Source organism: Scaptodrosophila lebanonensis, unplaced genomic scaffold, assembly GCF_003285725.1.
Source record: "Scaptodrosophila lebanonensis strain 11010-0011.00,11010-0021.00 unplaced genomic scaffold, SlebRS2 tig00000089-arrow-pilon, whole genome shotgun sequence".
Classification (NCBI taxonomy): domain Eukaryota; kingdom Metazoa; phylum Arthropoda; class Insecta; order Diptera; family Drosophilidae; genus Scaptodrosophila; species Scaptodrosophila lebanonensis.
The window spans coordinates 3,590,521-3,618,041 of NW_022060565.1; the positions used below are offsets into that span (position 1 = coordinate 3,590,521).

The window sequence follows — 27,521 nt, forward strand, 5'->3', positions numbered from 1 at the left end:
TTGCGTTGGGTGCTAAGCTACTCGACACCTAAGCCGTCCTCGCCCCCCGCCCTCGAGAGTCGAGAATCCCCCAACTAGCCACCCAATGATGTACCGCCATCCCTACACTTGATAACCTAATAAAGCAAAATGTGCGAGGCCCCATACCACGCACATTTTCACATTTCCATGTGTTTAGATGGTGTGCCCAGCTCCATGGCTAATCAGTAATTAATTGGCACACATCTGCAGCAAAGGCACACGTACACGTATCGATATATACAGAGACAGATACAGATACAGGTACATACATATACAAATACAGAGAGTTACGCTTTGGCATGCAGGACACTGGAATTGGAATTGGGCTTGGGTTTGACCGCCAACTGCGGTCGCTGACCGGCGCCCAAATGAGGTTCAATTGCCTCGCGAGTGGGGCGCTCGCCAGTCATAGGCTGAGGGTTTTCAGAGCCAGCCTCTGTGGGTGTTTATGGTGTGGACTGGACTGGACTTTGGTAGGCAATGCAAATGTGTGTCAATTTGGTGGACATGGCATTTGATTAAGCGCCAATTGTATGGGTGGGCTCTATTCGTTTGTTTGCATTTGTGCTGATGAATCTTTTTATTGTTTTTCAGCCATCCTCAGCACCCTCTGCAAAGAATTCCTCCGCGTCAACGTCTCCGCCATCCTCTACATGATGAACAATGAGCAGTTCGGGCACAGCACCGCCTCGGCCCAATATTTTCTGCAGTTGGCTGGCTACCTGGGCATTCCGGTGATTTCTTGGAATGCGGACAACTCGGGCCTGGAACGACGCGCCTCACAATCAACGCTACAGCTTCAACTGGCGCCCAGCATTGAGCACCAAAGCGCAGCCATGCTGAGCATTCTGGAGCGCTACAAGTGGCATCAGTTCAGTGTGGTTACCTCACAGATCGCTGGCCACGATGACTTCGTGCAGGCGGTGCGCGAGCGCGTTGCCGAAATGCAGGAGCACTTTAAGTTCACAATTCTGAATAGCATTGTAGTGACACGCACCAGCGATCTTATGGAGCTGGTAAATAGCGAGGCACGCGTCATGCTGCTGTATGCGACGCAAACGGAGGCCATCACTATTCTACGCGCCGCCGAAGAAATGAAGCTTACGGGCGAGAACTATGTGTGGGTGGTCAGTCAATCGGTGATCGAGAAGAAGGATGCCCATTCCCAGTTTCCTGTGGGCATGCTGGGCGTTCACTTTGACACGAGCAGCGCGGCGCTTATGAACGAAATCTCGAACGCAATCAAGATCTATAGCTATGGCGTGGAGGCCTACCTCACAGATCCGGCCAATCGCGATCGCCGCCTTACAACACAATCTCTGTCCTGCGAGGACGAGGGTCGTGGTCGGTGGGACAATGGTGAAACGTAAGTGGAAACGCTATGAACGCTATTGTGAGATATTTTGACAATCTAGCGGAACAGAATTGTATCCCAGACTTTACATTCCACTTTCTACATATATCAAAGAATGAGGTAATATAGGAAAGTGAACAAGACTTGAAATTATTGAATCATGTAGGAATCCTGCTCCTAAGAAGGAGTTCCGCTTCAGTTGAAAAAACTACTTTTAATCTTGGATTAATTTTTTGTAGAAGCGGAAAATTATCTGATTTCTACGATACCCCGCCTAGATTGTCAAAAGGCGTGTTGTGTCCATTGATTGGGGATTGGGTTTGGGGATTAGCTTGCAGATCAATTTGGTATTACCTAGTGCTTATGCAAAATGTCATCGTTTAGCTTCTTCAAGTACTTGCGCAACGTGTCAATTGAGGGCGATTTGAATAAGCCGAACATTGAGTTCACCGCCGACGGGGACTTGAAGTCCGCTGAGCTGAAGATCATGAATCTGCGTCCCAGTGCCAACAACAAGAATCTTGTTTGGGAGGAGGTAAGTACTGCGTTTTGCATGCTTTCCACTCTTACCGCACCCACTCTCTCTCTCTCTCTCTATCCCTCTGACCAATTATAAATATATTTACATTTGAAATTTTTCTAATGCACCCAACCATGCACCAACCATTACGCAAACGCGCTCGCTATTGTAAATAATGCCAACTATCCATTTGCAACCAACTTACCAACTAACCAAACAACCAACCATCCACCAAAAATTCCACACCACCAAACCACAATTCACCAAACTCTTGCTCAGATCGGTGTGTGGAAATCGTGGGAGTCGCAAAAACTGGACATACGCGACATTGCTTGGCCAGGTAATTCGCACGCACCTCCGCAAGGTGTGCCCGAGAAATTCCATTTAAAGATCACATTCCTCGAGGAGGCACCCTATATCAATCTCTCACCCGCCGATCCAGTCAGTGGCAAGTGTCTCATGGACCGCGGTGTGCTCTGTCGTGTGGCGGCCGATCACGAGATGGCCGCCGACATCGATGTGGGCCAGGCACACCGAAACGAGTCCTTCTATCAATGCTGTAGTGGATTTTGCATAGATTTATTGGAGAAATTTGCCGAGGAGCTCGGCTTCACCTACGAGCTGGTGCGGGTTGAAGATGGTAAATGGGGTACACTTGAGAATGGTAAATGGAATGGTTTGATTGCCGATTTGGTAAACCGCAAGACGGACATGGTGCTCACATCGCTCATGATCAACACCGAGCGCGAAGCGGTTGTTGATTTCAGCGAACCCTTCATGGAGACGGGCATTGCCATAGTTGTGGCGAAGCGTACGGGCATTATATCGCCCACCGCTTTCCTGGAGCCCTTCGACACGGCCTCATGGATGCTGGTAAGTGCACATCGATCCAGTACCAATTACCGGTAAGTTTTCTACTCCTCTCTTATGCTTTCATTTTCTCTCTTTATCTCCGTCTATCTGCCTTGAACGCTTGACTGGCCAACAGGTGGGTATTGTGGCTATACAAGCGGCTACATTCATGATCTTTTTGTTCGAGTGGCTCTCGCCGAGCGGCTACGACATGAAGCTCTATCTGCAAAACACCAATGTGACGCCCTATCGCTTCTCCTTGTTCCGCACCTACTGGCTGGTCTGGGCGGTGCTCTTCCAAGCGGCCGTCCATGTCGACTCTCCACGCGGCTTCACCTCCCGGTTTATGACCAACGTCTGGGCTTTGTTCGCTGTTGTCTTTCTTGCCATATACACTGCCAACCTGGCGGCCTTCATGATAACAAGGTAGGTGTAAAGGTCTTCAAAATCCCGTACCGCCTTTTGCCATGCTCGCGATCCTTTCCAGGGAAGAGTTCCATGAGTTCAGCGGCCTCAACGACAGTCGTTTGGTCCACCCTTATTCTCACAAGCCGTCCTTTAAGTTTGGTACAATACCCTACAGCCACACGGATTCAACCATACAAAAGTACTTTAAGGATATGCACTACTACATGAAGCAGTAAGTTTTGTAAGCCAAAGAAAGAAGAAGGAATTTATCTCACACATATAAGTATTTATTCCTGCCCAGATATAACAAGACGAGTGTCGCAGATGGTGTCGCTGCCGTACTGAACGGCAATCTGGATTCGTTCATTTATGACGGCACCGTTTTAGACTATCTAGTGGCACAGGACGAAGACTGTCGCCTGATGACCGTGGGTAGCTGGTACGCTATGACGGGTAAGTCGCATACTTGTATTTCCTTTCCCCTTCGCACTATCCACTAACCTGCTCACCTACTCGTTCAGGTTACGGGCTGGCCTTCAGCCGAAACTCCAAATACGTGCAAATGTTCAACAAGCGTCTGCTCGAGTTTCGAGCCAATGGCGACCTGGAACGCCTGCGTCGCTACTGGATGACGGGTACTTGCCGGCCAGGAAAACAGGAGCACAAGTCTTCGGATCCGCTGGCCCTCGAGCAGTTCTTGTCAGCTTTCCTTTTGCTGATGGCTGGCATATTGCTGGCAGCTCTGCTGCTGTTACTTGAGCACGTCTACTTCAAGTACATACGGAAGCGTCTGGCCAAGAAGGATGGTGGCCACTGTTGCGCTCTAATATCTCTTTCGATGGGCAAGTCGCTGACCTTCCGAGGCGCTGTGTACGAGGCAACGGAAATATTAAAGAAGCATCGCTGCAATGATCCCATTTGCGACACGCATCTTTGGAAGGTGAAACACGAGCTGGACATGTCGCGTTTACGTGTGCGGCAACTGGAGAAGGTCATGGATAAGCATGGCATTAAGGCGCCGCAATTAAGGTTCGTGTTTGCTCTAAGCCTAGAGGCAAAATTGAGGTTTGGGACCGAGCTTTTTTTAGCAGTAAGAATGTAGGCCTTCATTTTGGGTGACCATCAATCAAAGGCAACGCTGTCTAATGAAATCAATTGTATTGGTCCTTGGCTTACTGTTTTCTTGCCCTCTACTTACCCTCTTCCTCTTCTTACCATCTTTTTTTTTGTACTTTATTGTACTGCCCAGACTTGCTTCATCCTCCGATTTGCTGAATCATCATCACCTCAAGGAACGCCCGCCGTTATTGGGCAATTTGAGCTTGGCAGCCAGCGCACAAGATCTATACAGGTGGTAAGTTTTCTATTACTCTGTGAAAAACCTTTCCCCCCCCTCCCCACGCACAACCCTCCCCCAATCATTATAGCCAGCCTCCAGCATTTCCACTTACCTCACTTGCCCGCATGTCAAGTAACAGCACGCAGCACAAACTCAATCTACTAACTGAAATGCCTCATGAAATACACACAAAAAGACACACAGTAGCTGGTATTTATATTTTCACAAACATTATTCTTCGCTTTCAAAATGTAAAGCCACTTTTCCTTTTTTTACTATTATTAATATTATTTGTATTCTGTTTTTAATAATAATAATAATAATAAAATAAATGACAATACTAGGGGCAGCTTTTTCTAAAAACTTTAAATTTTGATAAAAATAATGCTTTCAAATAATAACTTATGGAAAAATTTCGACAAATCCAACTTCATTTAGTTATTTAATTAACTTACACTCCAATATTTTGGTCAATAAGTAAAGTCATTCCTATTTCAATAGACTAAGAGTAATGCAAACATTTCATATTTGCTAAAGTAAAATGTTAGATTTTTTTTTAAATATTTCAAGAGGTATCGATAAATCGATATATCGATGTATGCTTTAGGGAGTTTCTTAATAAACTCATCAATTATAATGCAGAACGCAGAAGGAATATTACTTTATTTATTTTATCTATTTATGTACATTAGTTGCTAAACATACACATATTATTATAAGTATAAGCTCTTATTACAAATTAGAAGTGCTACCTACCTTAGCCATCGAACTTCAATTTGAAATCATTTTTTAACTTGAATATTGGCAATGCCATTACTTTTTTACTTCACCTACTTGCCTCTCTTTCTGCTGTTCAAAGAGAAGGACTTCGGGACAGCTAAGGCTGCGACTATCTTTGTAGCATAATAATTAATAATCTCTATAGAGTGTACTTCTGTTAATGTACTATCGATAAATCGGTTGATAAGCCTCTGGTAAAGATCCCTATCGATGTTATATGCAGCAATAATGTTTGGGAATTGGTTAAAGCAATGAAAACAGCATATTCTGGCAACGGGCTATAAACAAATTTATATTTTTATATATTTACGATTACATAGATTTGTACAATTATTTGTTTTGTCAAAATACTTATATAAGAGCTTCCACTGTTGCTGTTGTTGCCGTCCACATTGGGTCCCACACAGATTTGTGTGTGTGTGTGTGTGTGTGTGTGTGTTCGTGTGTCAGCCAGCCGGCACTTTTGCTGACAGCAACTCAATCTGTTGTCTGTCAAGCGACAATTTCCAGACAACGAGATAAAACGACCACCAGGACTAAGTTGGTTGGAGGTTGCGATGGGTAGGGAGGGGGGGGTGGACTGAGACAGGCCGGGTCCAGAGCAACCATCCGCACTATGGCCCTGCGATGCTTATGTTCTTTGTGGTAATTAAATTAAGCAATTGCTATAGATAACAGTTCAGTGTTGCTTTTTCCGCAACATCGCCTAACTGGCCAACTGTGTGTGTGTGTGTGTGTGTGTGTGTGTGTGTGTGTGTGTGTGTGTGTGTGTGTGTGCCTCTGTTCAACTGCTGGTAAAAGCGAGGCGTTTTGCTTGCCTTGCACTTTTTCCGCCTCGGCCATTGCTCCTCTGTCTGGGCTGTCTGCTGTGTCTGCTGTGTCTGCTCTAATATAAATATATGGAAATGAGTTTATTAAATTACTTTATCTCGCTTCCTGATTTGACGGCGCCGTCAAACACAGCGTCAGCGGGTGTGTGCACCAAGAACCCACACACACACAAACATATGTACATACAAATGTACATGCATATATATATATATATATATATGTGTGTGTGTGAGTACAGCTAGACACAGTTATGGCACAATTTCCGACAGTTCCTGTTCTCGTTCATTTGGTTTGTCTAATGTAACTAACTAACTGCGCATTGCTCGCCGGTTGTGGCGGTGGTTCACTTTCCTCTGCCCCTGCCCCTGTCCCTTTCCACTCCCTCCCACACCACAACCGCCAACACCGGCAGCACCGTCACCTCCACCGCCTTTGTCTATTCTTATTGCTTTTCCTGTTGCTCCAACTCAAACAATGTTCATTTTTAATAGAATTATGCGATCCCTAAAAAAAACCTTCACTTCATTACCAAATGTACAGGACACATCGTATTGTAGTTGTTCAATAAAAAAAAAAAGGGGGAATGGTGTTGGAGCTTAATTTCCAATTATTTATCTTTTGCCAGTCAACTTTTATTGTTCGCTTGACCTAAGAAACAATTTCTCTTCCTCTATTTTAGAGGAGTTCTATCGAATGGCATTTATTTGATTCATAACGCACCCGAATCCCATATGCAATTGACAAATTTTTAAAAGTTTATTTTTCTTGCTTTCTATATAATTCTAAAAACAAAAGAAACGGTTTAAAGGACTTTTAAATACAGTCACTGTTCAGTTGGCCTTCTTCTGCCCCGAACTGCAAAAGTTCTAAAAAGTAATAAAAAGAAACAACATAACAATCATTTATTAGGTCTGCTCTATTAAAATTTTAATTTACCTACAACATGCCATTTGGACTACAGATAATTCGTTTAAAAGCTATTGGAAATCTCGGCTTTTCGCACTTGTCGCACCAAATGTGTTCCTAAAGCCAATAAGAAACAATTTCAGAACAATTAAAGCCATCAAGAATGGCTGAAGTACAGGAAACAGGTCTATAATTATACAATCAAGAGTACAATCCCAGGATAGCAACATAGTGTCCAACCACTGGTCTATTGGCTCCATAAATGATTCAAGGTTTGATTGATTTTTGCCAAACTGAAAGCATTTTAAAATTCGGAAATTTCTACACAAAATGTACAAAATGTATTTATTAATTTTGAAGTTGGTATGAAAATCCAAATAAATTGATGACGAAACGTGTCCAAGGATCTAGAGGAGCAACTTTAAATAAGAAGCATTTCTTCTAGACTATTTACAAATATAACTACTTGTATTACAAATATTTACTATTTAAACTATTTGCAAATATAAACTGACAGTATTTTTGAGCAAATTCAAGACTCTGAGTCTAGATAGATAGGCGCTAACAATTCTAATTTGAAATCAAGTTTATGTTAAATTTGTTAGAGTAAAACCGATTGTTGTTTATTAGTAAAAAGAGACTACAATTTCTGTTATTATTCAAATAAATTACTGTCGTGTTTTTTAAGGTGTTTCGTTCATTCAAAGGGAATCAAATAAACCATTCCTAATACCAATTCTATATTTTGGTGAATTTCAATTCTTTGTGAAAGTACTCGTGCGGTTTGGTATATCTGTTCTGTCCTTGAAAGGAAACTCAAAAATAGAAATGAAGAGCGTACTAACCGGCTAAGCAATTCATTTCATTTCCCTCATTTTGGATATGGCATTCAGTCTTTCCACAGAAACCCATGCATGACCCATATAGTCGTCCACAGCACACGTCAACATCAACATCAGCATCAGTCTTCCACTCAGCAGCAATTAATATACTCGTACATACGACGTATGTATGTATGTGTGTATATATGTATGTAGGTATGTAGGTACATCTGGCCAGAGACAGCCTGTGGGGAACCAAAGGGTGGCCAACAGGTCTGTTAAATGTGTTGCTATATTCGCGCAGGACTCACCCACACAAATATACAATCTTACTGTCACTCATTGCGTCATCAAAATCACAATCATTACAATGTCCTGTCATTGTAATTATTATCATTATTTGAGGCAGGCAGGCAGGCAGGCAGTCAGTCAGTCAGTCAGACAGGCAGACAGGCAGGCTGGCAAAACAGCAACCGCATACTCGGATTCATTTGCAAATGTTTCAAAACAACCGAGTGACTTCCCAGCTTCTACAATACACACAAACACACACACCCACAACCGCACACCCACAGACACAAACATCCATACCTATATAGACTTACATACGTACGCGTATAGCTAAAATTTTATACCGAACATTGGCTTTTGCTTTTAGGCTATTTTCCTTTGAACGCAGCAGCATGTTTTCCATTATTTCACGCACACATTACTACCTCCAAACACAAAAGGAGCGGGTGTGTGTGTGTGTGTGTGTGTGAGTGTGAGTGTGTATAAGTGTGGCCGCATAGCTGACATATTCTGAGCGCCTAGAGCGCCACTATGCTTTTGTTTAGCATTTTATGCGCTCACTACTACTCGTATACTTCCATTTTGGACTAATGTTTTTAAGCAACTACTATTGCTTGTGCGTGCGCTTGTGTGCGTGTGTGTGCACACACACTCAAGATCAATATGATATGTACACCGAGCCAGCTTCAAATATTCCAAAGCTTCCGAAGTTCAGGCTCTTATCTTAAAATTAAAGATTGATAGGCGCTTGAAACTCACACACAGCTACTCGTTTAATACAAGTACGAGCACAGTGAGCTCGTAAGGAAAGCTTCCTAATAGTTGCCTACAAATCCATTGATAGACTATTTAAATTGTAGAAATGTACAATTTTAAGAAAAAGTTTTTATATTTTCTTTTATATTTTTTCTGTGGCGATACAATCCTACAAATCCATTGATAGACCATTGATTTAAATTATAGAAATGTACAATTTAAAGAAAAAGTTATGTTCTCCAAACCTGAAAATCTTATTTTGATTTTAATTTTCTACAGCATTTCTGTATAAGAAAAAAAATCAGAATAGAATTTATGTTTTTGTTAAAACTTTCACTTCTTATAAGCACAAATCGATTGTTGGGTTTTACTTTTTATTAGCATTAGAAATCCAAAGTAATGTATTTTGTTTTATTTCTTAGTCGTGAATGCAAATCGTAAAATTAAATGTTGGCGATTTTAGAAAATGGCCCACAAGTTTTGGAACATGTTTTCATTTTCAATTTGATTTTATACCGTTTTATAAAAAATAGGTTTGCCAGGTTTGTTTATCATTCCCAAGTTGTTATCTTGGCGAACTGTGAATGCTAAGCAATAAATAATAATAATAAATAAAAAATATAAATAATCATCGATGTTATAAGTGCGTATGAAATCCATGATGAGCATATAATAGCGAGCGTTTAAAATATTGTCAGAGGTAGAGTTCGCTTCAAAAACCAAACAAAAATTTTAAGTTGAATTAAAGTGCAGCAACAGAGATATAAAAAATATATATAATAATATATATAATCTATATATATATATATATAATAATATATATAAATATAAAAAAACTATAATATAAAAATATAAAATAAAAATATTGAAACTTTAGAAAACTGTGTGTAGGGCAAAGCTCACTCACTATCTGAAAAGTAGAAAAGTAGCGTATTTTATGCGCGATTTTGGGCTTTTTGCCGAGTGTAGGAACACCACCATAATAATATGTAAATTAATATACATATATTATAAAAATTTATGAACGTTTCAAGCAGCTAAGCCAACCAAAAATATAACAAAATGATTGATGTGAGCGTCGCGTTTGCTGAGTGTATCTATTATTTGGAATAAGAGTGTATATGAAATATGTGTATTTATGCATGTACTGTATGTCTAGACACACATACACACACATACACATGTGCGAGTCTGTGTGTATGTATGTACATTAATTGCTGCTAAGTAAACAGTCCAAGCTTTTATGGCCCTGTGTGGTTGTGTGGGTGTGTGGGTAAGTAAAGCTGCCATTTTCTGTGGCTCAGGGCTTTCTGTTCCGCCTGCGCATGCATGGCATCAACATATAACTGAGATATATACTTATATACACACATACACACTCTGTATGTGTGTGTGTGTGTGTGTGTGTACGCTCCAAGATTCTCGCCTATACAAATAGCAAGTTATTTACGTCTGCTTTTGTTGAACAAACAATGACTCTATGGCTTATTATGCGGTCAGCTTTTTTATGCACACGCACGCAGTCACATACGACTACGACTTCACACACACATAGACACATACATACACATACATATATATACTGAGCCCAGCATATGCATATACAGAACATATAGACTTGGCACTCTTTGTTGTTTAAACAGCTGCTCCACGAACTTTGAGCGGGCTTTATTGTTTTTCATTTTGCGTTTTTCATCAACCTCAGCATATAATTCAAAATCATAAGGCCTGTTTCCGGTCAAAATTAAGCTCGAATGGTATCCTTTAGTACCACAAAGATATTCTGCATTAGTACGGGCTAGTTCGTCTCAACATAAAATTATGGAATAACAATAACATAGCATTAGTGATTGCCCTGAACAATTTGTAATACATAGACAACTTCATTTTAGTGGCATTTCTAGCAATCAGAGATCTTGAATTTGTTTTCTACTCAATTATTATTACTCAAAAATTATAATAGAAAATAGAAAAAAATAAAGGAATAGCTCTTGGCCGGGATTTTGTTATAATAATTTAATTTAAACAAAAGTTTTAGTGCTACTTATCGGCGTTTTTATATTCTAATATTCTAATGTTTGGTTTCTTTTTTGCTGAATTTTTAAAAAGTGTTTTAAGCCAAATAATTCCAACTGTTGATCAAGATTTGTTTAGTTGTTTATTTCGTTGGTTTTTTCTGTTATTTAAAAAAGTACGAATGCTGTTCATTTTTATTTTACTTTGTAATAGCATTCGACAACTTTGTGCCGCTCTCAGAAAATGTATTTTGAAATAGTTTTCAATTGAAATGATTTTAAAAACTGAGCTCTTCTCTTATTTGAATTGTAACATCTGGGTAGCTGCTGACAAAACTGGAGATTTTAAAATAGGTTCCCCAGCGGAAACACTAAAATGAAAACATGACGCAATCGCTGATATTTAACTTCTGCAGCAGGCCTATTCATATATTTGATTGCTTTTTAACATACTTCAATTTTATTGTTGCCACATCGCTGTTCAATTCGATTTCATCAAAATTCGTTCTGTTTCTTATTTGACCTTTTTTGCGGCGACTGCGAAAACTTTTTAACAAACTGAACAAATTAAGCTAGCATGTATAAGCCCCAACAAGTATATAAAGAATAAAATGAACAAGAAAAAAATATTAAAACAAATTACAAATGGGTATCAATGTACGCGTGTGTCTGGACGAAAAAAAAGTTAACACTGCAACAATACAGAAGGGGAACAACAACAACAACAACAACAGCTAACGCTTTTAAAGTTATGGCCACGCAGACCGCCAACCGCCAATACATATACTCGAACATGGTTGAGAGAGTGCGTTTTTTTGCTGGCTTATTTATGTTGTTTTTTTTTTATTTGGCAACATGTGTTTAGCTTATTCATTTTTATTGCTGCTCGACTTGTTTATTTGCATTTTTGCACGTCAAGGATTAAAATAAAAATGTGGGAGCAGTGAAAGCTTTTATCACAAGCGAGTCTTTTCTGGTCATGGACGTCTGAAGCGCTAAAAAAAAACAAATTCCCTTTAAATACATAGTAGGTGAATAAAAAATACTGTAAATAAAGTTGCTCATGTCAACTGGTTAGAAATTGAATTTGTCTTTGCTGGCTAGTCAGAGTGGACAGGACCTTCAACAATTTCTTCTGAAAGCAATGCTCCCAGAAAAGAAACCTCATGCTAATAATGCTAAATCCGATACGTTAAAACATTCCCAATCCTTATTTTGTGCGAATACATTGAGAAACAGACGTAAAAAATATACATTTTAAGTGAAATAATTTCAAATTTGCAAGAACAGAACATTTTCGAAAGATTCAAACAACTGCAACGGTGCAAGGTTTTATAACAGGGACTTTTTTAAAACATGAATAATTGTGTATGTGTACCCTATACTCGAAGTATTAAATAGTTTTAGCGCCTGAAGCCAGAAAGAAGCGTAGCATATCCCATGTTATGTTATCCCACAAAAGCTTGACAGGACGAATCGATACGGGGAAGCCCGTCTATCCAAACACCGAGAACCATTGAATCGTCACAGGTAGAACAAACTTGTCTCATCCATAGGCAGAGCGAGTTAATTACAAACAACACATTGCCTCATTATTTTAAAAGCATTATTTGAAGGATAGCATTTTTGTTTGCAAAGGCATCTCGGGCAAATTTAATTAAAAAAGTCATACACCAATTAAACTCTTAAATTTGCAACGCACATGTCTTAGATTATTGAGAGGCTTTGGCTTTGGACTGGCATGGCATTGATTTTTCTTTGTACTTAGCTTGCACACACATTTTCATACATACTATTTCATAGAAATAGGCTGCGTTAATTGAAATTTAATTTATGTTTTTGCAAATTTGAAATTTAAATTCTTGTCTGATTACTTCAAACTTCATTCTTAGAAATTGAGTTGAACAATTAAACTCAAGCTTATGCTGTTTCTTGTTTGTATGAATAATTGTTTAAATAATATGTATTTTGAAAACAAGGGGACAAAAGAAGGAAATGTCTATGATGAAATTTAATATTGCTCCCAGAGGCCGAACCTTTAGACATATTGTTTTGAAACGTTTTATGTAAGTGCTAAGGGCTTGAGGAAAATTTCAATTGGGGAAATAAATTGTATGTTGCCTTCGAAAACAAAATTAATATTGTTTTGCCAAGGCCAAATTTTGTATTTCTTCGCCTTCGGATACTTGTATATGTTTTTATTAATATTTATTTTTATTTTCCTGCTGCTTTGCCTTTCACACACTCAGTTTTTGGCACTAATTTATTTACATGCAAGCCCTTGAGTGCTCGTCAGCTTTTCTGCCCATCCGCTGCCCTTTCCCCACCAACAACTATGCGCCCCCTGCGTCCAGCACCCGTCCAGCGCTCGCATATTTGCTTGTGTTTCTTTGATTGATTGATGATGTTGTGTTTTGTATATGTGCCACACTTATACATACACACACAGATCCGCACATATCCTATATACGACTGGTATATGCGTGTGCTCGCGCATTATTGCGCTTGCATTGCGTCCAGCCAGCCATGGCAGAGGGGGCTAGGGGGCGAGGAGGCCGAGGAATAATGCGGATAGGAGCAATACGAGTATAGGCAACAACAACAACATACTAGAGGACACACAGCTCTGCTGTAATGACTATTGCTTTCATGAAGCCCACACACCATGCAATCGCACGCCTCTCCCGACAGAAATACGCAAGCATATAGAATTTCAAAAGTCCTTCGATGGGCTGTGTATACCCTTCATGAAAGGGTTCGCAGCACGATAAGACGATGAAGTCGTATTCCAAAGCTTACATTTTGTCCAAAAGAAAAATCTGACAGCACAGTAATATTAATAGGTATACATATATATATAGTGTTGTTGTGGCAATCAAGATATCCAACCAATCCCAAGTTCTTTCTTTTTTCAAACTGAAACCGACTTGCGAAATAGCACCACTAAGTTGGTGAAAATAACATTATTAAGTATATATATATAGTGTTGTTGTGGCAATCAAGATATCCAACCAATCCCAAGTTCTTTCTTTTTTCAAACTGAAAATAACATTATTAAGTATATATATATAGTGTTGTTGTGGCAATCAAGATATCCAACCAATCCCAAGTTCTTTCTTTTTTCAAACTGAAACCGACTTGCGAAATAGCACCACTAAGTTGGTGAAAATAACATTATTAAGTATATATATATAGTGTTGTTGTGGCAATCAAGATATCGAAACAATCCCAAGCTATTTCTTTCTTCAAACTAAAACCGACTTACGAAATAGCACCACTAAGTTGGTGAAAATAACATTATTAAGTATATATATATAGTGTTGTTGTGGCAATCAATATATCCAACCAATCCCAAGTTCTTTATTTTTTCAAACTGAAACCGACTTGCGAAATAGCACCACTAAGTTGGTGAAAATAACATTATTAAGTATATACATATAGTGTTGTTGTGGCAATCAAGATATCCAACCAATCCCAAGTTCTTTCTTTTTTCAAACTGAAAATAACATTATTAAGTATATATATATAGTGTTCCTGTGGCAATCAAGATATCGAAACAATCCCAAGTTCTTTCTTTTTTCAAACTGAAAATAACATTATTAAGTATATATATAGTGTTCCTGTGGCAATCAAGATATCCAACCAATCCCAAGTTCTTTCTTTTTACAAACTGAAACCGAGTTGCGAAATAGCACCACTAAGTTGGTGAAAATAACATTATTAAGTATATATATATAGTGTTGTTGTGGCAATCAAGATATCGAAACAATCCCAAGTTCTTTCTTTTTTCAAACTGAAACCGACTTGCGAAATAGCACCACTAAGTTGGTGAAAATAACATTATTAAGTATATATATATAGTGTTGTTGTGGCAATCAAGATATCCAACCAATCCCAAGTTCTTTCTTTTTTCAAACTGAAAATAACATTATTAAGTATATATATATAGTGTTGTTGTGGCAATCAAGATATCCAACCAATCCCAAGTTCTTTCTTTTTTCAAACTGAAACCGAGTTGCGAAATAGCACCACTAAGTTGGTGAAAATAACATTATTAAGTATATATATATAGTGTTGTTGTGGCAATCAAGATATCCAACCAATCCCAAGTTCTTTCTTTTTTCAAACTGAAAATAACATTATTAAGTATATATATATAGTGTTGTTGTGGCAATCAAGATATCCAACCAATCCCAAGTTCTTTCTTTTTTCAAACTGAAACCGACTTGCGAAATAGCACCACTAAGTTGGTGAAAATAACATTATTAAGTATATATATATAGTGTTGTTGTGGCAATCAAGATATCCAACCAATCCCAAGTTCTTTCTTTTTTCAAACTGAAAATAACATTATTAAGTATATATATATAGTGTTGTTGTGGCAATCAAGATATCCAACCAATCCCAAGTTCTTTCTTTTTTCAAACTGAAACCGAGTTGCGAAATAGCACCACTAAGTTGGTGAAAATAACATTATTAAGTATATATATATAGTGTTGTTGTGGCAATCAAGATATCGAAACAATCCCAAGCTATTTCTTTCTTCAAACTAAAACCGACTTACGAAATAGCACCACTAAGTTGGTGAAAATAACATTATTAAGTATATATATATAGTGTTGTTGTGGCAATCAATATATCCAACCAATCCCAAGTTCTTTATTTTTTCAAACTGAAACCGACTTGCGAAATAGCACCACTAAGTTGGTGAAAATAACATTATTAAGTATATACATATAGTGTTGTTGTGGCAATCAAGATATCCAACCAATCCCAAGTTCTTTCTTTTTTCAAACTGAAACCGACATGCGAAAGAGTTGGGGAAAATTTTCGCTGCCGAAAAACATTGCTTTTGTTTGTATGGAAAATGTAGTATCGCAACAAAAATGCCTGTTGTTATCATTTAATTATTTTGTTAAGCTTCATCGTTTCAAACAATGTCACAGCTGATGTTTGTTTGTTTTGTGAGTGGGTGACGGTTTCTACTATGTATTGTTATTCCATCTAAGAGAGCAGACGGATTATAATTCACTTGAAGTATTTCGTATTTGTCAACATACTTATACAAGTATGTTCTTCTTCTTGACTGGTCTTCAAACCCGTTATCGGGCTATGACCTGACGTAACACAGCTCTCCACGCGCCTCTGCTTCGCGCGCGTCGCTTCCAGTTGGTCACTCCGCAGGTAGTAAGTGCGTTCTCTACCTGGTCCTTCCAACGTAGGCAAGGCCTCCCCCGTCGTCGTCTCCCCCCAACATCCGCATCGAGAACTTTTTTCGCTGGAGCGTCTTCTTCCATACGCACGACATGACCTAGCCAGCTTAGCCGCTGGATGTTTATTCGCTTGACTATGTCAATGTCAGCGTAGAGCTCGTACAGTTCGCTGTTCCATCGTATGCGGTAGTCGTCGCCAACGCGAATGGGACCGAAGATCTTCCGAAGCATCTTTCTCTCAAACACTGCAAGAGCTGCTGCATCAGTCTGCGATATCACCCATGCTTCTGCACCATAAAGCAGCACGGGGAGGATGAGCGTCTTGTAGAGCGTTAGCTTGGTTTTTCGGGAAAGGTCTCTGCTACTCAATTGCCTACTGAGGCTGAAGTAGCATCGATTGGCTAGAGTTAATCTCCATTTGATTTCTAGGCTGACATCGTTGGTTGCTGTGACGGTGGTGCCAAGATACATAAAATCTTTCACCATTTCGAAAGTATAGTTTTCCACCGCGATCTGGGAGTCTGGTTGCCGCGTGTCCCTGCTAGAGGAAAACATATACTTAGTTTTGCTCTCATTTATCACCAAACCCACTTTTGCAGCTTCCTTCTCAATAGCCGCAAATGCTCCGGTGACGCCTCTCCTGGTACGGCTGATAATGTCTATATCATCAGCGTACGCAAGAAGCTGAACGCTTTTAAAAAAGATCGTTCCGCCTCGGTGTACACCAGCTTTGCGCACCACACTCTCCAGCAGGAAGTTGAAGAGATAGCACGAGAGGGCATCGCCTTGCCTGAAACCTCGAACGGTATCAAAGGGTTCGGAGAGGTCCTTTCCTACCTTGACGGAGCTACGAGTGTTGCTCAACGTCATTCTGCAAAGTCGCACTAGCTTTGCAGGGATACCGAACTCAGACAGTGCGGCATATACACGTTCCCTCCTCGGGCTATCAAATGCTGCTTTATAATCGACGAAAAGATGGTGGGTATCGATTTGAAACTCATGAGTTTTCTCCAGGATTTGGCGTAGCGTGAATATCTGGTCAGTGGTGGATTTACCAGGCATAAAGCCGCACTGATAAGGCCCAATCAGTGCTATCGCAAATGGCCTTAGCTTATCACACACTACGCTTGATATGACCTTATATGCGACGGAAAGAAGGCTGATTCCACGATAGTTGGTGCAGACCGTGGGATCACCTTTTTTTAAGACGGGACATAGGACACCGAGATTCCAATCATCAGGCATGCTTTCAGTTAGCCATATTTTGCAAATGAGCTGGTGCATGCACCCTACCAACTCATCGCCGCCTGCCTTAAACAGCTCCGCAGGCAGCCCATCTGCTCCCGCAGATTTGTTGTTTTTGAGCCGCTGGATGGCTGTTTCGACTTCGTCATGGCTAGGTGACGGTACTTCAATACCATCGTCGGCGATCGGTTCTGTGGGGTCATCTCCGCTGGCGGAATTGTTAACATCTTCGCCTGATAGAAGATTGGAGAAATGTTCCCTCCACAGTCTCAGTGCCGCTTGCCCGTCCACCACCAGATTTCCTTCCGAGTTCTTACAGGCTGACGCTGCGGGCTTAAAACCTTGTGTTAGACGCTTCACCTTCTGGAAAAATTTCCTAGCGTCGTTCCTGTCTCTACAAAGCTCCATCTCCTCTCGCTCTCGCTTTTCTTGCTCTCTCTTCTTGCGTCTAAAAAGCCGCCTCTCCTCCCTCTTCTTCTCCCGATATACATCATGCACAGCGCGCGTTGTCGCCGTCTGCAGGGTTCTTTTGTACGCGGCATTCTTCGCTGCAGTGGCTTCGCGGCACTCCTCGTCGTACCATTGGTTTCTCGGTAGCGGCTGTTGGAAACCAATGACATCTTCTGCGGCTGTGTGCAGTGAGCGGGAAATATGTGCCCAAAGTCCGCTACCAGTATCGGTTTCCGAGAACGGTTGAGAAAGCAGCTCAGAGAGTTGAGCGGAGTAAGCTTCGGCAGTCTGTTGTATACAAGTATGTGCATGTCGCAATTATTGCAGACGAGATCATAAATCGATTTACAGCGGCATTTTTAAAGAGAGTTTTGATTATACTTATTGGTATAATAAGATTGGGGCAAAATTTAAGAAAGGCTGCTTTATTTTCAAGATATTAAAGAAACCCCTAGTACTTATATATAAACAAATGTTTCACAAAATTGACCGAGATATACAAATTTGCTGTCAGTTTGTTGAGAAAATCTATAAAATCTCTGATTAGCAAAGAGTAATAAAATTGCGACGAGTCCCGGTTGGTTATAACTTATTCTGCTTTTGTTTAACACTGTACTATAGCTATGTGCTCAATAGTATAGTGTACGCGTTATTCTAGTGGCTTCGTGTTCACTCTTGTATCAAAACTAGCACATAAAATAGAAACAGTCAACAGTGGCAACAGAAATAGAAACAGAAACCGAAACAACAACGGCAAATCGATAACATGAATAACAATGATTTCAATTTGTATTCTGTCTATTTAACGAAATTCTAATTAGCATCGCCCAATGCCACATGTTCAATTAGGCTCTGTCAGTCATGTTCCCTTCATATTTTTGTGTGTTTTTTGAACGCCAGCCAACGGCTATCAATGAAATAGTCGTGGTATTCAGACCTTAACTTTGAAAGACTTTAATTATTGTCAATAGCTTCCGTTGTTTCGAAAACGTCCCGCGCCGAACATACATATCTATATGTATATTCCCTAATTTATAATATATATCCGTATGAAAAAGTAAAATTAGCTCTTTGAGCAATGATCATTCACCGGAGACTAATCATCAATTGGCAATAATTAATTGTTAATAGCTAATGGAAACCACCGGGTGAATGCATCATTTGATTTGATAATATTGATTATCTTTATGTTTGAAATCTATTATTGTTCTGTTCTTCATTTACAAACTAACAAACAAATACTTACATTCAATCGCACCCTTCATTTATTTATTAATATCGATGTCGTATTTATAGATGCATTTTCTATGTAATTAAATGTATGTACATATAGTACATTTTGTATGTCTTGTCACTTGACTAACTTTTCGGAATCCTGCTCTATTTCTCTTTTCCCAAACTTCAACTTTAATTGCTTGCCACCATTATGTACCACTATCCATCTGTCTACTGTCCAATGATTGAATGATTGACCGCCAAAGGTCTTACAAAACGGAAATCGCCGAGATGGAGACCGTGCTCTGAAGTGTTTGGAATGCAATTAAATCATACTATTTTTGGCATTGAACGAGGCCAACCAAACTTAACTCTTAACTGCATTCATTCAAGTAAATAGATACACACACACACACACATACATACATGCTACATATACCAAACATAGGACATAGCTAACATAAAACCAACAACCAACCACACACACACACACAAGAACAACTAAAGCAAGTAATAAGCATTTCAATGAACAAGCAAGAAACTTTTTTTTAAGAATTACAACTCGGCGAAAAGGCAAAAACTAAACCAAACTAAACTAAAGTAGCAATAAGGTTAACATAATGGAGAAAAGTTTACACTGCAAAAAATAAAAAGGAAGAGAAACTCAACTATAACTGTCGCTAAAAATAAAACTATTGTATGTATATCTTCTAATCAAAAGTGTTTCCAAACAATCGTAATTGTCTGGTTAAGGATGCTAAAACAAATGGGAAAGAAATTAACCTAAACAAATGATAAAAACAAGTTTCAAATAGTTTGTATTGTACATGTAAACTGAAAGCTTTTAAAAGTTACATTTAAAAAACCGAAAAACTAATATGAGAAGAGCGAGCAAAATGCATTAAAAAAAACCCAAAGCGCCTCACATAAATACACAAAATTAAATATACTTTTTAAAAAAAAAGAGTACACACACGCAAGTAAAAAAGTTTGTAAAAATTTAACAAACCATCAAGTGAAAATGTTTAACAATAAGTTTTTAAATGTTATTTAAAACAAAACAAAAAAAAACCAAAAAAAAACAAGGATGCCAAAGAAAGCAAATAATTTGTTATTTTTCTCCATTGAACTGTGACATGTTAACAACAAAGAAAAACACACAAAAAACAAACAAACAACAAAATGTAATTAATGTTTTTTTTTAATAATAGTATTTACCAAATTATACATTACTATAAAAAGTTATATCTATATACAAGAAAATGGAAACGAAGCAGTTGCATTGGCGGAGAAAAGCTAAAAAAGAAAAGCATAACAATTGATATATATGTACACACATTAAAATATTTATATGTATTTACGCATTATGATTATTATATAAATGTTATTGCATATACATACAAACATACTTATACATTTACATACATGCATACATATATAGTATATACGGTATATATATTTTTTTTATTTTGATAAATTGCTTTTGTGCCGCTAAAATGTTTGAAATTAGAAAAAACAAAAAAACTCAACAAAAAAAATCAAAAATTTATTTTGTAAGAAGAAACACACGCATACAAAAAAAAAGACAAAGTTTGCGAACGCTTCATTTTATTTGCTTGAGAAACACTTCAATAATGGTTCTCCCAACTTTCTTGAATAGGGCTAGGAGGCCATGTTTCAATAACTTATTGATCTCAGAGCAGTAGATATATGTGAGGACTTCTTTTTTTTTGATCGGTACTCATATTTACATTTTACTGCTTATACAAGTTACGTCCCAAAGTAAACAGGACATTAGAAGGACACACAAAAAATTAGTTTATTTTATTCAAAATATTCACCTTCCGATTGAATACAAAGTTTTGCACGATCAGAGCAATTAGCATTTCGAGCGAGCTTTTCTGCTTTTTGAATGACTTCAATGTTAAATGCCATTTTCCAGAAAATATGGAAAACGATTCATGGTTTGAATGCGATTTTTTGTCGACCCAATTTTTGATTGTCGGTCAACTTATGTGGCTCAAAACAAGAATATACATACCTTTCGCAGATCCAATTGTTAAAGTGCGATAAATCGTTGATTTGGAGATACTTGTATTTAATGCCATTTTCATTTATTTCAGCAAAGTTATTGGCAGATTTTTGATAAATGCACAGCATCTTCCGTATTCGTGAATTTTTTGTCGTCATTCAACTCATCACAACCCTTCTTCTATCGTGTAAATGAGTTGTGGACTCTGCCACAATATAAACAATTATCTATTGAAACCTAAGTACAATTTTTACTAAGCTTAAAACAGAACTTACTATTTCGATATTCATTTTTGTTTCGCCACCACAAACACCCTATCTATACATTCAAATGACATGCATTTTTGACGGGATGTCGATAAAACATGTATCTTATTAACGCATCACCCATCAATATCTAATGCCAAGAGTCCTGTTTACTCTGGTATGTACCTTTTAGGAAGGCAATCGGAATGGTGCAATATGGAAAAAGAGAGATATTGTCAAAGTATTGCACAGCTTCATTGTTGAGCAAATCTTGTACTATCGTGCCATTCTTGTCAGCTTTGGAAACTAAAAAAAAAAAACGCTAAGATCAAACCGGCAGCTATGTAATATCTATGTAACTAATTAACTTGAAAATCACATAAGCGGTTAATGGTTTATTGTAGTATAAAGAGCTTAATTGGCCTCGTTTAAAACATAACCACAGTGGCATAAAATCCCCTTTGAGTTTCAAACCAAAGTGTATAAGCCTTTTAAGCCAAGTATGTGTGGGCTGGTGAATTGATAAGTCAGTAAGATTTATAATGAATTTAAAAAGCCAATCTAGAACCATACTAGTATGTATGTATGTTCTTTTCAGCTTTGTTGTTTCAGTTTAAAGCGCCCCAAGACAGGCGCTTCTTTGGCATACACTTTATTGTAAGAGTCTAGCAGTCATAGCCCATCAGAAAGCAAAAACTAATGAATTTATCAGTGTATTTTCCATGAAACTCAGTTAAATTAGCTTTTATTAAGGGTTCAATATAAATTGCAAACAAATACTTTTCGCGTGTGGTGCTACTAATCCTTAGGTATACGCAATAAAAATCAATTTTTGTTTAAAGTCCATTAGTTACTCATTAATACAAATGGCCGCTTAAATTCTTAAAATGTTCTGCCACTAAAAACTCTACTTTCTGGCGTGCAATTATCCGTTTCCTCTTGAAAACTGGATGAGAATAGATTAATTTTCAAGCCATAATTCGGCAAATTTCAAAATTCACAAACATAAGCCCACTAAGAAGAATCCGAATCAAATTTTTGTGTTAAACAGAAAACCGCTGGCAGATTTGTTTTCTTAAAATTTGTGGTTAACATATAGCTAACTGATTAAAAAAATATATTCAGCAAATATTTTACATAATTTAGTAAATTGAGTCTCTTTTGATTGCCCCCAAAGCTAGCATAAGGAACATGATTGTATTTATATATTTACTTCTAAGTACAGTAAACAACAAAAGTGATTGTAAATATTATTATGAAAGCATTTCGACAATTATGGCATGATATACAAGTATCGGTTAAAAGTCAACAATGGATCTCACACATTCCGCATTCAGGAAGTTGCAGATTCCAACAAGTAATTAAATTTAAAAAAAAGCATTATCTATTGCCCCCTTTAAATTGATCGTTAAAGCATTATTAAACACAACAAACAAAAGTGTTATAAAAAAATGTGAAAAAAAACGAACTAAAAAATGATCTTTACGCTGAAGCTATATACCCTTCACTGTATCTTATTCCTTCATGGCCATGGGCCGCAAACTACTCGTATATACTCCACTGTTTCCGTACTATCTGTTCTTTCATTAGAAAAAAATTGGCATTTGGTCATCTATGGCGACACAACAGATGTGCTACATCATAGGCAACTTTTAAATCTTATATGACAGCCATATGTATGATGTAGTTATCTGACATGACAAGTCTCGACATACTATATTAGCTGTGTCTTCTTCCTTCTGGTTGTTAAAAACTGGCAGACCTCACACTTTTCAGTGAAGGGTATAATAACAACAACAGCAAACAAAAACTCATAATTAAATGTGAATGTGTTTCATAAATGGTAAGGATATTCGCAAGCTTGCGGCAAACGGCTAACTAAATAATGATTAAAATGAAGTACGAATACAATTTGTATAACTAAATAATGAAGTGCATAATTAATGAAACACAACCAGTTTAAACAATCCAAATAAATCAATTAACTAAAAGTCGAAGTTAAAACCTAAGAATAATCGTTTGTGTTGGTATATATACAAACATACATATATATACATATATATATATATATATATATTTATGTGTCTTCTAAATGTTTAGCGTCGATCCAAAAACAAAAGAAAAAACATATACAGATCAAAAAAAAGCAAAATTAGCTAAACTCCTAAGTTAGCGTACAAAACAACGTATTCGAAAAGGAAAACAAACAAACAAGAATTAAACCAAATACCACACAATTGCAATTAACAGACGCTTCTTTTCATTTATCCTTTTCATACAACACACATATATTATTTGTGTTCTTATGGACAACATTCAATGATAGTTAACAGCAGGGGGGAGAAGGAAACAGGAGGCGGAAGGCAGCACACAGTTGTTGGTCTTAATTAAAAACAATCAATTTAACTCACATTACAAGTATATTCTTCTTTTTTTTTGCTTATCGAGCATCGCACATTAAGTGAGACATCAAGCCGTCGCAATACTAATATATTGTGTGCTGAGGGCTAAACAAATTTTACACAACAACATAAGACGTTTAGATTTCGCGCTCATTTCTTTAGAGATTTGTTAAAAGTTGAAGGCAAAAACAATGAATGTTAACAGTAAAGGAAAACGTATTGAGTTTTATTTGCAAAGAGTGATTTTTTGTAGTAAAAATATTTTATACACAGACTACAGAAACTTAAATGGGAAAAAACTAATAAAAAATAAAATACTAAAAACAAGAAGGAAACCAAATAATATAACAAAATGTTAATTATTACGTATATATTTTTTAAGACAAATTGTTCACATTTAAAACCGTAAGCAGTACTGGCGAATGAAAAAAATAAAACAGAACTAAAACAAGAACAACAAAAATGTTGCAGAGAAACGAGGGGAAAACCACAATTTAGTATTTAAAGAACTTTACGGACAAATTAAAACAAGTAAAACAAGTTAACATTACATTATATAAGTAGTTAGTAATTTAAAACTATACCCGATGGAAATATAGTAAGCAAAATCATGGCGAGCAAGGAAGGTTTATGTATACAACATGATGATTTTTGTTGTTGTTTACTCTTTTTTTTTGGTAATTCTTAAGTTAGATGGGAATTGTTGCAAACAAATACGGCATACAGACAGACATTTTATTAAATGTGCATATATAAATGAAAGTTGAAAGAAGTTTATGGCTAGGCGACACGAAACAAAATAAAACACTTTACTGTAACAGAAGAATTATTATGTAAAATACAGAAAATACAATACAAAATTGTATGCGACATGCAAATTCACAAACCGAACTGGAACCATTGCACATGAAATCATGAAATCAGTGTATAAATAAACACGAATTGTTGTCCTGCCAGAATCCATGGCATAGACATATTTCAAACAAACGAATTCCCATACAACCATTAAGTAAGTTGGCATAAAACATAAAACTAAACACGAATGAATACTATGAATATACATTGTTGTGGTAGTTACTGAAGGCAGTCAAAATACAAAACAAAACAAAAAAATGAAAATTTAAAAAACAAAAAGTACATTAAAAAGAACTTGCAATAAATGTGTATACAAAAAAAAAACTAGTTTCAATATTTACACTGAATTAATCTCTCCAGCACCCACAGCATCATTCGAAATTTGTTCAAGCGAACACTTTTGCTGCGAAATATTCGTCGTCCCACCATGTTGTTCAGCAGTTTTCTCCATAAACAGGAAACATAATCGCTTATTGGTCTCTCTCCGCATTCCATCTGGTGTTTTCCACACATTGTAAGAGCAAGATTTTTACTAAAGGACAGCGCATTTGGTATAAAACCAATGATACTGGATACATGTGGAATTTACATTTGAGAACTACGAATAATGAGAAAGTTCAAATTATCAACAAAAAATAAAAAAAGAAAAGAACCAAAAATGTATTTAAAAAATGAAATTAACGAAAATAATACAAAATTCGGTGCGACAGCAAGCGAACAACTGCGAATCTTGAAGGTGTTTCCAAGCCCTTGTGTCTTTATTTCATCGTTTATTGCAATGCCTACTATAATTCAAATGTTGTCACAAAACAATTATCGAGTTTCATTTTATCAAAAAATTGATCCTTATTTCCTTATAACCGAACTAAATACAAGATAAATCAAAAGTTCAGACGAATTAATGGAGTAATATAGTATAAACAGCTTCAAGAAAATAATATAAAGCCACATAACATTTAAATACCAGTCCCGTTCATTTTACAAGTATGTCATACGTTGCATAGCCTTCAGCTACTGTCAGCAATCGTATGAAACATGGCGTAGCTTCTGGAACTACCATACTTCCGATTTTGTATTTCAATATATCGATAAGCATACGTGCATCTCTCGGCAGCAACCACATGCGACGTCAAAAAATGGCACTCGTCCATTTTGTCAACGCTCCCAGCGGCATCCAGAACGTGAGTTTCTTCAAATTTTATTTTTAAGATTATATTTACCGATTAAAACATTATAATTAACTTAAAAGTATTGTGAAAACTGCTAACAACATTTCTAATGTCGAGGCATGCAAATGCAATTGAATATTTTACTGCTTTTGTTGTGGAATAAGTCAGCACTTGTGGCGCTCACATGTGCCACTTGCGTTTCCCAATGAGGCTTTTAGGTTAGGTGTATATGTGCGTATAAGGGAAAATTAAATATACAAATTTCCATTTGCTTGCTGGTGTTAACTCATTACAGGTTTCGTAACTCTTTCACGTTAAAATGTCGGGAGGCTTAGATATTCTGTCCCTCAAAGAGGATGACATTACCAAAATGTTGGTCGCCACCACCCATTTGGGCTCGGAGAACGTCAACTTCCAGATGGAGCAATACGTCTTCAAACGCCGTGCTGATGGTGTAAATATCATCAATTTGGGCAAGACCTGGGAGAAACTGGTGCTGGCTGCACGCGCCATTGTGGCCATTGAGAATGCATCTGATGTGAGTTTAATTTTTCTCTCTTTCTGCGCCACTCTATGGTCTGACTTTTGGTGTGTAAGCGCGTGCTGCGTACATGATGATTTTATTACTAATCTTTCGGGTATGAAATGCAGTGATTTCAACTTAAATACTGACATGCCACGCCTTACACCCAAAACAAAAAGAACACCATGTGCTGCTTAAGAATTATTTATGCTTTATTTACCGGATCCTTTTACACCAATAGGTTTTCGTCATCTCATCGCGTCCCATCGGTCAGCGCGCTGTGCTGAAGTTTGCCAAGTATACGGACACCACTCCTATTGCTGGCCGCTTTACGCCCGGTGCTTTCACCAATCAGATCCAGCCCGCTTTCCGCGAGCCACGTCTGTTGGTTGTGACCGACCCTAACACCGATCACCAGCCCATCATGGAGGCTTCGTACGTGAACATTCCCGTCATCGCCTTCACCAACACGGACTCGCCATTGCGTTACATTGATATTGCTATTCCATGTAACAACAAGTCTCCCCATTCTATTGGTTTGATGTGGTGGTTGTTGGCCCGTGAGGTGCTTCGTCTGCGCGGCACCATCTCTCGCACCAGCGAGTGGCCTGTGGTGGTGGATCTCTTCTTCTACCGCGATCCCGAGGAGGCTGAGAAGGAGGAGGCCGCCGCCAAGGAGCTGCTGCCACCACCAAAGATCGAGGAGGCTGTCGACCACCCAGTGGAGGAGACCACAAACTGGGCCGATGAAGTGGCTGCCGAGACTGTTGGTGGTGTTGAGGACTGGAACGAAGATACCGTCAAGACCTCATGGGGCAGTGATGGCCAGTTCTAAAACGCGTAGCGACGACTCTGACGCTGGTAAAGTGGTTGTTGTTCGATTTTGGCAAGAATAAAACCAAATTATCTAAAAATACCACGCGCCTTTTTCATTCTGTTTGTAACAATCTACACCTAATTCTGTTTTTACACGGTATCTTATCTCTAAAAAGATATACATATGCGAATTTTTAATCTTCAAACCGTGTCATCAAAATCGTGTAAAAAAAGAATTAGGTGTATATGTATGTAACCCACACGTTGACGTGCGAATGGGATAGCTAGATGGCGCACGTATATGAGTAGCAAGGCAATACTACGTGAACATGGGAACTGTCATGATGCGTAGGTCAAGCCACACATGAATCTGTACATAAATTAATAGATTCAAAAAAACAGGACAAAAGTTTCACCACTTGGGGCTATAAATGTTGGAGGTATTTTGGGAATTATGGGAAT

General features: G+C 38.0%; 2 protein-coding genes across 3 annotated transcripts; both read left to right on the top strand.

Moving 5' to 3' along the window:
* The first annotated feature begins 642 nt into the window (after nt 1–642).
* Nucleotides 643–19,637, top strand: LOC115626658 (glutamate receptor ionotropic, NMDA 2B). 2 transcript variants are annotated; one of them, XM_030522070.1, is made up of 9 exons: nt 643–1,387; nt 1,760–1,910; nt 2,175–2,768; nt 2,884–3,173; nt 3,235–3,387; nt 3,457–3,608; nt 3,677–4,184; nt 4,405–4,506; nt 19,284–19,637. In XM_030522070.1, exons 1-9 carry the CDS (start codon nt 675–677, stop codon nt 19,324–19,326), a joined length of 2,706 nt encoding a protein of 901 aa, XP_030377930.1. In that variant the 5' UTR covers nt 643–674; the 3' UTR covers nt 19,327–19,637. The 2 variants fall into 2 exon arrangements, with proteins under 2 accessions (XP_030377930.1, XP_030377929.1); XM_030522069.1 differs by having other exon boundaries at nt 644–1,387; nt 4,405–4,509.
* Nucleotides 19,638–25,653: 6,016 nt separating this feature from the next.
* LOC115626710 (40S ribosomal protein SA) lies at nt 25,654–27,159 on the top strand. The gene is made up of 3 exons (XM_030522145.1): nt 25,654–25,732; nt 26,016–26,258; nt 26,485–27,159. The coding sequence occupies exons 2-3, from the start codon at nt 26,040–26,042 to the stop codon at nt 27,076–27,078; spliced, it is 813 nt and encodes a 270-aa protein (XP_030378005.1). The 5' UTR covers nt 25,654–25,732; nt 26,016–26,039; the 3' UTR covers nt 27,079–27,159.
* Nucleotides 27,160–27,521: the final 362 nt, after the last annotated feature.

Excerpts from the sequence above, each read along its gene's own strand:
- LOC115626658 (XM_030522069.1), top strand. The coding sequence starts at position 675 with ATGATGAACAATGAGCAGTTCGGGCACAGCACCGCCTCGGCCCAATAT. Across the intron at positions 2,769-2,883 it reads ACACGGCCTCATGGATGCTG|GTGGGTATTGTGGCTATACA; the intron begins GTAAGTGCACAT and ends ACTGGCCAACAG. Across the intron at positions 4,510-19,283 it reads GCACAAGATCTATACAGGTG|GTCTTACAAAACGGAAATCG; the intron begins GTAAGTTTTCTA and ends TGACCGCCAAAG.
- LOC115626710 (XM_030522145.1), top strand. The coding sequence starts at position 26,040 with ATGTCGGGAGGCTTAGATATTCTGTCCCTCAAAGAGGATGACATTACC. Across the intron at positions 26,259-26,484 it reads CCATTGAGAATGCATCTGAT|GTTTTCGTCATCTCATCGCG; the intron begins GTGAGTTTAATT and ends TTACACCAATAG.